General features: G+C 28.1%; 1 protein-coding gene across 1 annotated transcript in view; it reads right to left on the bottom strand.

The window, feature by feature from the left end:
* Positions 1-12,790, bottom strand: part of SCCRO (defective in cullin neddylation 1 domain containing SCCRO) — a 29,135-nt gene that overhangs the window by 6,122 nt on the left and 10,223 nt on the right. Inside the window, exons 3-4 of the mRNA XM_067287140.1 lie at positions 3,897-4,065; positions 871-1,001 (exon numbers count right to left, since the gene is read on the bottom strand). Coding sequence (XP_067143241.1) covers positions 871-1,001; positions 3,897-4,065 — 300 coding nt within the window. The remainder of the gene's footprint in view (positions 1-870; positions 1,002-3,896; positions 4,066-12,790) is intronic.

The following is a 12,790-nucleotide window of genomic DNA, read 5'->3' as shown; positions in this document are numbered from 1 at the left end:
ACTTCTTTAAAAATTCTTATAAAAGCTTAATGCATACTTTCATTAAAAATCTAAAAATATAACATTTTAAACTTAAAAAAGTATATTTTTATTAGTTAGGTAGATCTTAATTATTTGAATTAGATAATAAGACTCAAAATTTATGGAAATTTATTATTAAAAATTAACTTTTCAAAGACTTTATTGTCTCTTGGAAATATTAAAAACATTATTATAGTGTAATTTTTAGTTAATGTAACCCTTGGTGCCAAGATGGTGGCTCGTCTCTGATTCCAGCAAGGAAACAGTGGGACACATGTTCTAACCTAACCTATTCTAATAAATTACCATAATTATTAGCAACTAAATTATTAGAATAGGTTAGGTTAGGTTAGGTTAGAACGTGCGTCCCACTGTTTCCTTGCTGGAATCAGAGACGAGCCGCCATCTTGGCACCAAGGGTTACATTAATCTAATTTTTTTAATTATAAACTCTTTTTGTGTAGGTTAAAAAACATTTCGTAAACTTTCGTTATATTTTTAAATATAATAATTTACCTGTAAATATGAAATGCTTATTTTTAACATTGCAATAAATTTAATGATAATTAGAAAGTATTTAATTAATTTTTCTAGGACCGAAGTATCTATGAAATGAGAGAAATAACTGCATATGAAATTATAATGCATTAAAAAAAAATACATATAGTAATTTATTATAAATATTTTAGAGTTTTTTTTTTTTTTCAATTTTTATTTGACACCATCCTATATATCAGACAAACAACTAGACTGAGAAAATTCCTGGCAATTGAAGATTTAAATGTAAAATTTTTTCTTTATTATTTATTTAAATTTAATACTTTTATTTTTTCAGAAGCAAATACTAACCTAAACTTTTCTGACCTGGATTTTTAGCATAATCAAATGTAAAATTATAAAAATCTCTGAATTTTGCTGGATCTTTCAATTCCGTCTCCAAAGTTTGAAGCTTGTGTTTTAATTTTTCTATTGAATCGCATCTATACAGTTCAGACATTAAAATTTTAATAATTATATTTGAATTAATTAAATTTTATTGTAAATTGTAACAACAACACAGAATTTTACAGAATTTTTGAGAATAAGTAATCAGGAAACTAATTATCAATACATATTCACAGAAAGTTATTTCATTGTAATCTATATTGGTTTTTGTGTGTAATATTACTGATGATGATAATATAAATTTAAAAATACTTGTTTGTAGCAAATATCTATTTAAACATTTATAGATTTCTGGTAAATTAAAGTTCGATTTTAATCTAAGTTAAAATTAAGTGTTTCTTTAAATGAGCAATTATTTATTGTGACATCGTCGCAATATTGGTCTGTAATTTTTAACCATATTTTTTATCTATTTTATTTTATTTAAAATATATGCTCTCCATCTCAAATCAGTAGGGGGCTTGATCCTGTACACCATACTTTTCCTTTAACAATAGAGTGATGCCGGTCATCTATCTAACACCTTACAGGGGAAACTTTTGAATTGAATTAGCATGACTTCCAGTTTGCATCGGAAGTTCGTATATAGTTAATCGGCGCCTCCTGCCCCTCGCGTTTCAATATCTGGTCTTGTCTTTCATCTATCCATTCACGGTTCTCGAGATTAAGGAAAGACAAATGAATGGATGACAGTGGGAATTCATTGGTCTACAATTTTTTCAAATTGCAGCCCAAGAACAAAAAATTTATCATACTTAGACATTTTATTATTATAAAATTTCATCTGGTTTATTGTCTAGCTAACTTAAGAGTCGTCATAAGTTACGGTTTAGAAAAACGTAGATTCGTAGTCATAATAATAAAGGGATTATTAAGGTAAATTGAAGAGCTCGGTGTAAGAAACGGTCAAGTGACAAAGTTTTTAAAATGTGCTTTTCCTTTTTGTGTCTTTTTTGACCACAATGCAATGCTTGGTGTGACATGCAATAACAACACACAGGAAATTCACTACTGTTGCTAGGAGGAAGGTAACTGCTGTATTTTTCTTTAAACTCACATGTAGAAGAAGACTGTTGCTCTGACATGCAAGGCAATATCCCATAATTTTCAATTTTATAAGAATCTGAAGATTGTAAATATGAAATGAAAGTGAATAAAATATACTTTTTAGCTAGTTTAAAACACATAATGTAGTGTAAATTTCGTTATTTTGGTGCAACAATGAATTGAATAAAAACTAAAAAATTAAAAAAAAAAAAAACACCAATTATTTTCTAACCTATACATCTTTAAAATATTTAATAGATCTGAGTTTATGCTGAGTTAGGCAAAGTGTAAAATGGTTTTTGTGTCTCCTGAAGTTTTATAAAATGTACTTCTTGCTGCACCAAGTCCTTCAATTGAAGTGCGTATTTTCAAACCATTTGTCCAAAATATTCAAAATTGAGACATCGATTCTTTCAGATTCAGATGGTTTCTCCTTAATTTTGTTTCAAAATGTGGTATAAACTGAAAAATTACTTTCAAATATTAGTTTGCAGTCAAAAACAACTCTTGTCCACAAGATAGTTGCCATCCTATAGGATGGCAACTATCAGTGTAAAATGTCCCTTGTTACATTACATCTTTTTCACTATTTTTAAATGTCTTTTACCCTATAAAGTTAGCTTTCAAAATGTCCCAACTTTAGTACCAAATCATTACAAAATATAACTGATAGAATTAGATAGTAAAACATTTATCATTATATAATAAAACATTATATTTAAATCTAAAAATGTTCAAAGACAAGAGTTGAAAACTGATAATTTATACTAAAATGTGAAGGAAAGATGTGACATACTGATATATACATTGTTAAACTTAGAGTTATGAACAATTTAAATTGAAAGGCTGCATGCAACAGTGATCTAATCCTATTTTCCTAGAAGTTGAAATATTTTACTACAAAATAAAAACTAGCATAGACCACCAGTAAAGGTGATCTATGCTATTTCACTGTTAAACTATTGTTTCTGTTAATAGGTTACTTAATTGTTAATTTCATTAAGGCTCCATTTATTCAAGTAACTTTTCATTCTATGTAGAATAATCATTCATTTAACACACAAAAGTACAGTACTGTTAACTCAATTTTGACATTGAAGTGGGTTAGACCACTACTGCACCCATCCTTTCAATTTACGTCATAAATGTGCCAAGAAATCCATTTATTTTAACCCAAATTTTTATCATATTTATAGACTTCAAATGCCAAAGTGATCGGTGAGATTTTTATCACCATTTTCCTACTCTCAAAGTCAACATACTCGTTTTATTTTGCAGTTTCTACAATTCCTTTTTTTTCTTTAAGTCTCAATTTTTGACTCATTTACAAATTTAAATATTGTTTATAATTATAATAAAACACCGAGTACAACAAACATTGTAACTTTTCTTATTGAAAGTGATTCTTTCAAAGTAAATTCATACAGAAATAAAACAGCAATGTATATTTGAATAGTTTTCACTTTTATTGGTGTTTTTTTATGTATGTATTGCTTAATAAAATAGGTATGCTCTGTTGCGGGAATTATTATTCGTGCTTTATATGAACATTTCTTTCAGTATTTATGTATTGATAATATTTTTTTGAATAAATCAAAATAACCTCTCATTGTGGCAACTTAATATTCCAACAAATTTGTAAACATAAGTTTACGATATAGAAAATTTTAGCCACAATCAGTAACAAGTCTTATAACAGAATTTAACCTTCTCATCAATTTATATACAATTTATTTCTAAAATAAAAATGAATAAAAAAAGCATTATATATATATTTTTTTACTTTAAATTAGTATCTAAAAGTTAAATATTTAAATAAAATTTTTGATTAAAAAACTTACATAAAATATATGTTTTTGTCTAGTTATTTATTTTATACTTACCCAATTTCTGTCATTCCATTTATGAATTCATCTCTGGTAAATTCGCATTGTGTTGCTGCTTTAAATTTCCATGCTATTATCAGCACAAGTCTATTATCTGGTGTTAAATTGAGTTCTTCTAAAAATCTCAAAATACCATCTGCGGTTATTTTATCTGATTCTTGAGGATCTAAAAGATATAAGAGGACAATTAAATTTTGTGGTAGAATTTTAATCAATTTATTAAAGAATTGTAAACATTTTTAAACAGAATTATTAAAATATCGCAGTGTAATTTTCAAAAAGTAAGTTTTTATTCCATTTATTATTGTTCGTCATATTTGCATATTAAAACAATAAAAACATTTATTTACTTATTTTAAAAAATTACATATATCTAAACACTAGAGTCTTGTTTTCAGTCTCAACACAGAAGAGGATGATCCTGAGTGGAACGAGTGAAATCAAGAGTCATACACCCTTGGTACAAGCTAGGTCATTCCACTTACCAAGCCAAAGATAGTAAATGAAAACAGAGGAGGAGGACATCATCCGTCTTATTATGTCCAATAAATATTCATGCACGCACAAATTAAGCTATCGTTATTGACTTTCTCGAACTTTAAATCTTCAATGCTCTGCTTTTTTCAATTACAAACTTTTATTTATTTAATAAAAATAAAATTCAAAATATTTAAGCATTAAAATTTTTATTTTATATTTATTATTTCTATTTTAAAGAATTTTTATTTATGACTGTCTTCATTCTTCTAATTTGATGTTACATCCCAACTTTTACACATAGAAGTCAATAAACTGAAATGAACTTGAATCGAAAACTGCAACTGGCACGTAATATTTTTAGTCAGAATAAGATTCGAACGACCTGAAAGAAATGTTTTTGAATTATAGCCATTAACAATTTTTAATAGTTTTTTTTGTTTTTTTTTTCATTGCATTTATCAGAATTATCTTATTAGACACTTTTTGAAGACTAATTTTGTTTTGCAGGGAATTACACTATTGGTCGATAAGGTTGCAAAACAGATATATTACTTTCTAATGAGAAAAGTTTACAACAATCTTGGCATCATCCTTGCTATAGGAGTATTTTGAAATATCCTACTCAGACTGGTTATCTTTGAAGCAATTTTCTGTTCATTATGAAAAAATCTTTTATATAATTACGACTACATTCAAAAATTTTATTAACAGATAATAGTTTAATTAAATTGAAAGGAAAACGTTTATTTTATATTGTAACAGACTATTCCCTTAAACATATTTTGTGCGACTATTTAAAGCTGACCAAATTTTGTGGAAAAAACTTCTACACGATGATTGAATTAAATATGTTATTAAATGAAGAATCCTTCTGGATAATCTAGATTAACAAGATTCTTAAGATCTAGAATCCTTACTAGGCTGGAAGAAAATAAATAAAACTACTTTCATATAATCTTGAAATACTCGTACTTCTAGAAAACTTCCAATTAACTATAATATTTGTCTAAATTACAGTTTATTGAAAGTTTTCTGCTGGAGATATTTCAGGGTTTGTATAAAAGTAGAATTATATTTTTAAGATCACTAATAAACGATACATCTAATTAAATTAAACAGTTTGGTTAATTATGAAAATAGTTACCAATTTTATGGCATATAAGCTGTCATTTTTGTCCAAAAAAAAAGGGTTGAAGAAAAAAAAAATCCTGCATCTTTTATATGAAGTTGTATCTCCCATATGCTAATGAATTTCCTAAATGGACTTCAATAGGCTACAGATAACCTCTACCTAACCCGGCTCTTGATTAGAAACATTGTTTAATTAAACATATCATTATTTGTTAAAGCTAAGCAGCTTTTCAGATATTCATGCTGAATATTTCAAACGGTAAATATTAATTGTAAATGTTTTTTTTTAATTCCTCTTTTGCCCTGATAAATAAAAGTGTAGCATTCTAATTTTACTTTTACAGTAAAAAAACATGATGAGGTGCAGAATGGCTAAAATTAAATACACTAAATACTTTTTCACCTAAACATTCTGTGCAGAAATGGAGTGATTCTTATGTGCTGTAAAATGCAATAACTATAAAATAATAACTGTATCAATGTTTTGAATTGTAACTCCATAACAGTGTAATTAACTCTTAATACGAATAAAAATGATCTGATTTGAGAATTTAATGTTTTTCAATATACAGTAAATCCTCACTTGTGTGGCTACTCATAAAATTTCTGTCTAAATTTTAATATGAATTTCATATAAGTGAAACTGTGTAAGTTTTAATATAAATCAAACTCCATCTGATGGCTACTGGCCACCTTACTTAAGTGATCAAATAGACATGTCCCAAAGTGACATTTATCCCCATTTATGTGGCAAACAGAAGAGAAAAATCCTACATTCAACTTATTGTCTATAGCATTTTAAACAGAACTGGGCTTTGCTGTAATAGTTTTGGAAGATCTGTATTAAACATTTAACAGAATTCAGTATAGTACTCTACATTTCTGTACGTCGATTTTTTCATAACCTTCACTTAAGTGGTCAGAAACAGTATACCAAAAAAGTGACCACATAAATGAGGTTTTACCGTATGTAGATACTAAAACCTCCAAAAACCTTTAACCGGTGAAAGGTTTTTGGAGGTGTTAGTGATTCAACCCGGTGTTTTAGGTGATTATTTGTATGTAGATATTTTAAATTATTATTATTTATAGTTTTTATATATTATTTACTTAGTAACAATGAAATAAAAATTTTAAGAATTAAGAAAAATGAGTTAAGATATTCTAATTTTCAAAATTTTCTGAAATATATTAAAGTTACCTGTTGAATAACTTATCTACAGTTTAACATAAGAGATAGTTTATGTAATTTTAATAATTCTTTGTACTTTAATTCATTTTCCCAACTAGAAACAAGCTGTTGATTTTTCATTTTTACTATGAATAAAATACAAAACAAACTTTAAAACAAACAAAAGTAAACAGTAATTGTTATATAATCAAAAATTCATTTCTAATTAAAAAGGAAAATGAAAATTAATAATTTTTCTGAAATTTTTTACGATAATTATTACAATAATGAAAACAATACTGTTGCATGCTTCATAGATCATAGGATAAGTCTGAATGAATTCATAATTATTTATTAATTTACACTGAGTAAATTTATTAAAGTGTTAAATAAATTTTGAATTTTAAGTTAGCATATAGTCTCCATTTATAACATTAAAAATAAAATACTTTGAAAAATTTGAAAAAAAACTTAATGATTTGAGATATAATCTTATATTTCTAAATATTTTCCATTGTTAAGGTTCATTTGAATATTTTGAATTTAAATTATCTTAATTTGCTGACATTATGTAGGATGTCCCAATAGATTTAATTGTGAAATAAAACAAATCGTTTATTGAACAACCATGGATATTTTTATTTCAATATGAAGTAACATTACAATCCATTTTAGAGCTATTTAGTGCTAAGTTATTTTTACATGTGGAAGGCATTGTCTGCCAAATGTTCTTCACGACTGGTGACATACATAAACTCTTCTCATAAAATTTCTTATGACAGTACTGCAATTCTGAATGAATTCCACCAATAACTTGTCAAAATGCTGTCTTGAGGTCAGTAGGTTGTTGGCATTGACAGAAGATTTGACAAATCCCACAGAAAAAAATCATGTGGTGCCAAATTGCATGACCCTGATGACCAGTTCATGTGGTCCAAATTGCAGACCCTGATGACCTGACCCATTGTTAATGGGCCAGGTCACCAGGACCCTTTATATATGTAGAACAAAAAATAGAGCCATTGTCATAAAAATTAGATAATTAAGAAGGAATTATCATATTTCTGTGAAAATTGGCATGCATATAAGTCAAGCACATATGGAAATGATTAGAGTTAGTGTGATGGCTCATTTTGTAATGTCAGAAGAAGGCATTAAAGTGCATCCCCCTTGGTCTATAAAAAAAAGTGTGCAAAGACATCCTGTCTGAAGTTTACCTGTCACAGAGGGATGCTGTATCACTAGAGGTGCCTTTACTTTGCAATCAAAGCCCATATGAACAACTACTCGAGTTTGAAAGGGGAAGGATCATTGGGTTGAGAGAAGTCAGATGGTCATCTCGCTGAATAGCCCACCACCTAGGTCATTCCGACAACACTGAGATGTTGGGACTAGTGCAGTGTTTTTCAACCGGGGTGCCACGGTGCCACGATTGGGGTGTCGCAAAGTTTAACATCTTTAGGCATTTTCTTGGAAATTTACATAAGTGTAGTTCAAGATAACTCATTGTCAGTATTTCAACAAAATTCAATGGACTTAAATTTTGATTTTGAACACGTAGAAACACTATTTTTGCATTAAAATGCTACTTAAAACTGTCAATTTTTAAAATTTTTCTTCTGGGCGAGGGAGTCCCCTCCCTGGACCCCAGCATTGCACATAATATTTGTTTTAGCAAAAGATTCATCTGTCCCCCCATTAAAGCTTTTTTCAGATTCTAGATCCACTGCCAGTCAAGGGTGCCACAATTTTTTATTTTTCAACCAGGGATGCCACTCAATGAAAAAGGTTGAAAAACACTGGGTTAGTGGATGAGAGAGAGCTTGCACACACAGTGCCAAGTCTCAGGATGCTCTTGGCAGACCACTAGTCAAGAGGATTGCCTAGTCCTCCAACAAGCACACAGCCAATGGTATCATTGTCTGCCATCCATACACAAATGACGCCATCATTATAGGCCCGAGCATACTCGAGATTGCACCTCACTTGGCCTGCTTTCTTTGGTCTGGATGAGCCATGATTTTTCCACTTAGTCAATTGTTTGATCTCAGGGTCATAGCCATAAATTCTCTAGCCATCTAATAGTATGCTAAAATTTCTGTTTCATTCATCCAATTACAGATTAGAAAAGATTGCAGTAATAGACTATGGAAAAATTTATTCTATGTTATTTAATAACAACTTTTGCCAATCTCACTTACATTTCATTTCTAAATTTAAATAATTTAAACAGTTGAAGAACACTGTTCTATTATTAATTAGCACTTATAAATTAATTTTTAAATTAACTTAGAACATTTTTTATTACATTAAAGGATTTTTATTGTTACTTTTAACATCTTAATTTTAAGTAAATATACATTGAAATAGTATTTACATTTGTTTATAATTTAAATATTGTTGTATTGGATGTTCCATTTTATGGATATTTGGTTAAGGTTGGCCTAAGTTAGGCCAACCTTAACCAAATATCCTTAGACCTTAGTTGTGGTTCTTGGCAGAAATGATTGCCATATTTGTATAGAGTAAATAAGTGATAAATAAAAATTGCAAAAAATACCATCATTGTTGATTTTATTAAGAAAATTGTATATAGACTACAACAACTAACAATGTGAGTTTGAAAGGCAGTCGCTTAACTTTTATTCATTGTACAGGACTAATATATGCTAAATTGACAGTCAGCTTTTAAATAGATCAAGTGTCATTATATAAAAAAGAGAGAATTAGTAGAAATTTGTCGTCATCTTTAAAGATACAAGTTTAAGTAGATGTGGAACTGACTGACTTATATAAAATGGAAGATAAATATGAGATATAGTATGCATAAATTCAATAATTCCATGGAAAAAAAAAATGTTCTAGTAAGTTTAGACAAAGAAAAAGTCATTGGGTGAGGTCGTAATTGCAATTCATAGTTGACAGACAACCCACAGGTTGTTCATGGGAAATTTTGGTAATTGAAATGTCATAATATACTGTACATCCTCCACATGAAATCCTTGAATGACATGGAATTATAGATATTAAAAAATATGATATAAAAAAATTTTTTTATACAGTGAATTTTTTTTACTAGAACATTACTGGAATGACACAACTTTTAAAGAAAAAAATTTATAAAATTCACTATTATTACAGGTAGGCCGCCTACAATGCAGTACCTTTACAATGCGTTTTCACTCCAACGCAGTTGGAAAAACGCAAAAATTTTCTTACAACGTGGTACTTTTACAATGCGGTTCAGGGTATTTAGAAACAAATTATCTTTCACATAACAGAAAAATCGCAACGGATGACATAAGTGCAGTGGAACTTGATGAAACAAGCTCAGATTTCGAAATAAGGCCAGTCAAACATTCTCGAACAACTATAATAAGTGATGACGAGGACTGAATTTGTGAGCATAACATTATGTTTCTTTTTGATTTTGACTTGAAATCATAATCTTTTTAGTTTTTATATGATGCTGAATTTTATTTAAGCTTTTTATGTACATAAATTTAAAAAAATGACAAAAATGTTACACCATAAAAGGCAGTTTTTCTCTTTTTAGAACTGAATCCCAGTTTTTGTATTAAGTTGGTGTCTCCTATAACGCGATTTCCCACAATGCGGTATTTTCAAGGAACATATCTACCGCATTGTAGGAGGCCTACCTGTATATACATTTACCATCACTAATTTATTAAAAATAGTAAGGGAAAAAAGTGTGTAAAATTTGAAAAAAAACTTAAATTTTATTTTAAAATTCTTTTTCTAAATTAAAAATATGAAAAATATTTTTTCAAAAATTCTATTTCTATTAATAAAAAATTTCAATAATTAGATCTTTAATTTTTTCTGTAGCATTTTTCTACCCAATTTAAACTGAAATAAAAATAGTTCTAGATATGACAATAATTTCATTTACGGAAAACCAACAGATGTTTTTATTTTAATTTTAAAATAAATATTAAATATAATTGCTCGTTGATTTTATGGGAGATGCATTGCAATAATTTTTTTTAACATCAACTCATTCAGATTTGAATCAATTTAATGGCATCATAATCTGAAAAATGTCCTGTAAAATGAAAACGAATAGTTATTTTAAAAATTTCATTAACATTTGAAGATGCCGGAAAACTGGAGTAAGACTGAATAGAAAAATCTCTCATTTAAAAAACTCCACTGACTTGAATTTTTGTGGTAGAGAGAATAATCCAATGAGCAATTATTTATTGAGACATCATCACAACGTCGGGCTGCAGTTTTTCATCATAATGCTCTCAATTTTAGTACTGTCTTGCCCTGTACATCATACCTTTCCTGTTAACAATGGAGTCATGCCAAGTCATCTATCTTAACTCCATACTCAAGAAAATTCTGAATTGGAACCATTCGACTTCTGGTATAGACTGGAAGTTTATATATGGTTAATTGGGATCTCCTGCCCCTAAGCTTTCCATATCTGGTCTCAATTTTCTTCTGTCTAAGTCCATTCACAAAATTAAGAAAGGACAGACAACAGATGGATGCCAGTGGAAATTTGTGGGTATGCAATTTCTGAAAATTACAGTCTAATAATTATACAATATCAAAATGGTTTGACAATGATGTCAAGTCTTAAGTACCCAAACATATGGGTGAAAACAAGACTTTGGAAAACCAACAGATGTTTTTATTTTAATTTAAAATAAATATTAAATATAATTGCTTGTTGATTTTATGGTAGATGCATTGCAATAAATTTTTTAAAATTTTTCTTTGCAAAGACTAATCCATGATTATAAACATACCAGTAGTGGGCACATTTTCTTGAAAAAATTGCCAATAACTTAGATTTTATTCTTGTTGGGCTGTAATTTGAAAAAAATTGTAGACAAATGAATTCCCACTGTCATCAGTCTGTCCGTCTTTCCTTAATCTCAAGAACAGTTTGAAAGATGAGACCAGATATGGAAACTTTAGGGGGACAAGAGGTCCCAATTAACTATATATGAACTTCCAATGCAAACCAGAAGTCACATTATTTCAATTCAAAAATTTTCCCCTGAAAGGAGTTGGCAATACTCATGCCATTCATCTGTCTAGCAGGAAAAGTATGATGTACAGGGGCAAGACACTACTAATTTGAGGTGGAGAGCATATATTTTAAATTAAATTAAAAAATATGATTAAAAATTGCAGCCAGTGTGACAATGTCACAATAAATAATTGCACATTTAAAATGTATAATTATATTGATAAATTACAGCTGATGATGAAATAAATACACTTAAAAATTTCAAATGCATAATTAAATGATTTTTCATTTTTTCTAGAATGTGTATGGCGATATGAACTTATTATATGGAATTTGGCAGAATGGTTAATGTTTATAATTAATTCACAGGAAGTAATAAGAATTGGAGAAGCCTTAAAGCCTGCAATTACATTCAATTGGGTAACTTTTTTTGCCCATAAAATGCCCATAGTCAGCAATAGATCCATAGACTATTTTTTAAATTTTGACCTCAAATATCTCAGCTCATAGATGAAATTTTAAAATTCTGCTTTCTTACATTGACCTTGCCAGTCAAATTTTCAATTAAAATTATTTTATATACAAAACATTTTCTGATGTTTATTTGATATGTTATAATATAATTAATTTTGAAAATGTTTCTTTCTATTCAGATAAAATTAATTATGTAACTGAAAAGTATTTCCTAATTACTTCAACCTTAACTATTAAAATCCAGTTATATAATCCGCGTCAATTATTGAAAACAATTCAAAAATAATTATATACATTTTAAACAATTCTAAAATAAGTAAATAAATTGAATTTGCCTGAAGTCATTTGAATTTTTTAATATTTACAATAGTTTTCTTCTTTTGTATTTAATTATATATAATAATTTATGCTATTATAATAATTTAATGCTTATTTAGTTATTATAAATAATATCCGTAAAAAATATTCCAGAAATAAATATATAATTTAGATTTATTTCATACATGTAATGATTGGAAAAATGCCAAACTGATAATCATACACACAAAAATAGTGGAGAGGAAGTGAAGAATTACAGACTCATCAGTCTATTACCTGTAATGTGCAAAATTTTCACAAAAATAATAA

Source organism: Centruroides vittatus, unplaced genomic scaffold (assembly GCF_030686945.1).
Source record: "Centruroides vittatus isolate TY-2023 unplaced genomic scaffold, ASM3068694v2 contig_1276, whole genome shotgun sequence".
Classification (NCBI taxonomy): Eukaryota; Metazoa; Arthropoda; class Arachnida; order Scorpiones; family Buthidae; genus Centruroides; species Centruroides vittatus.
Note: the sequence above shows the minus strand (reverse complement) of the source record. Positions and strands in the feature narration are given on the sequence as shown.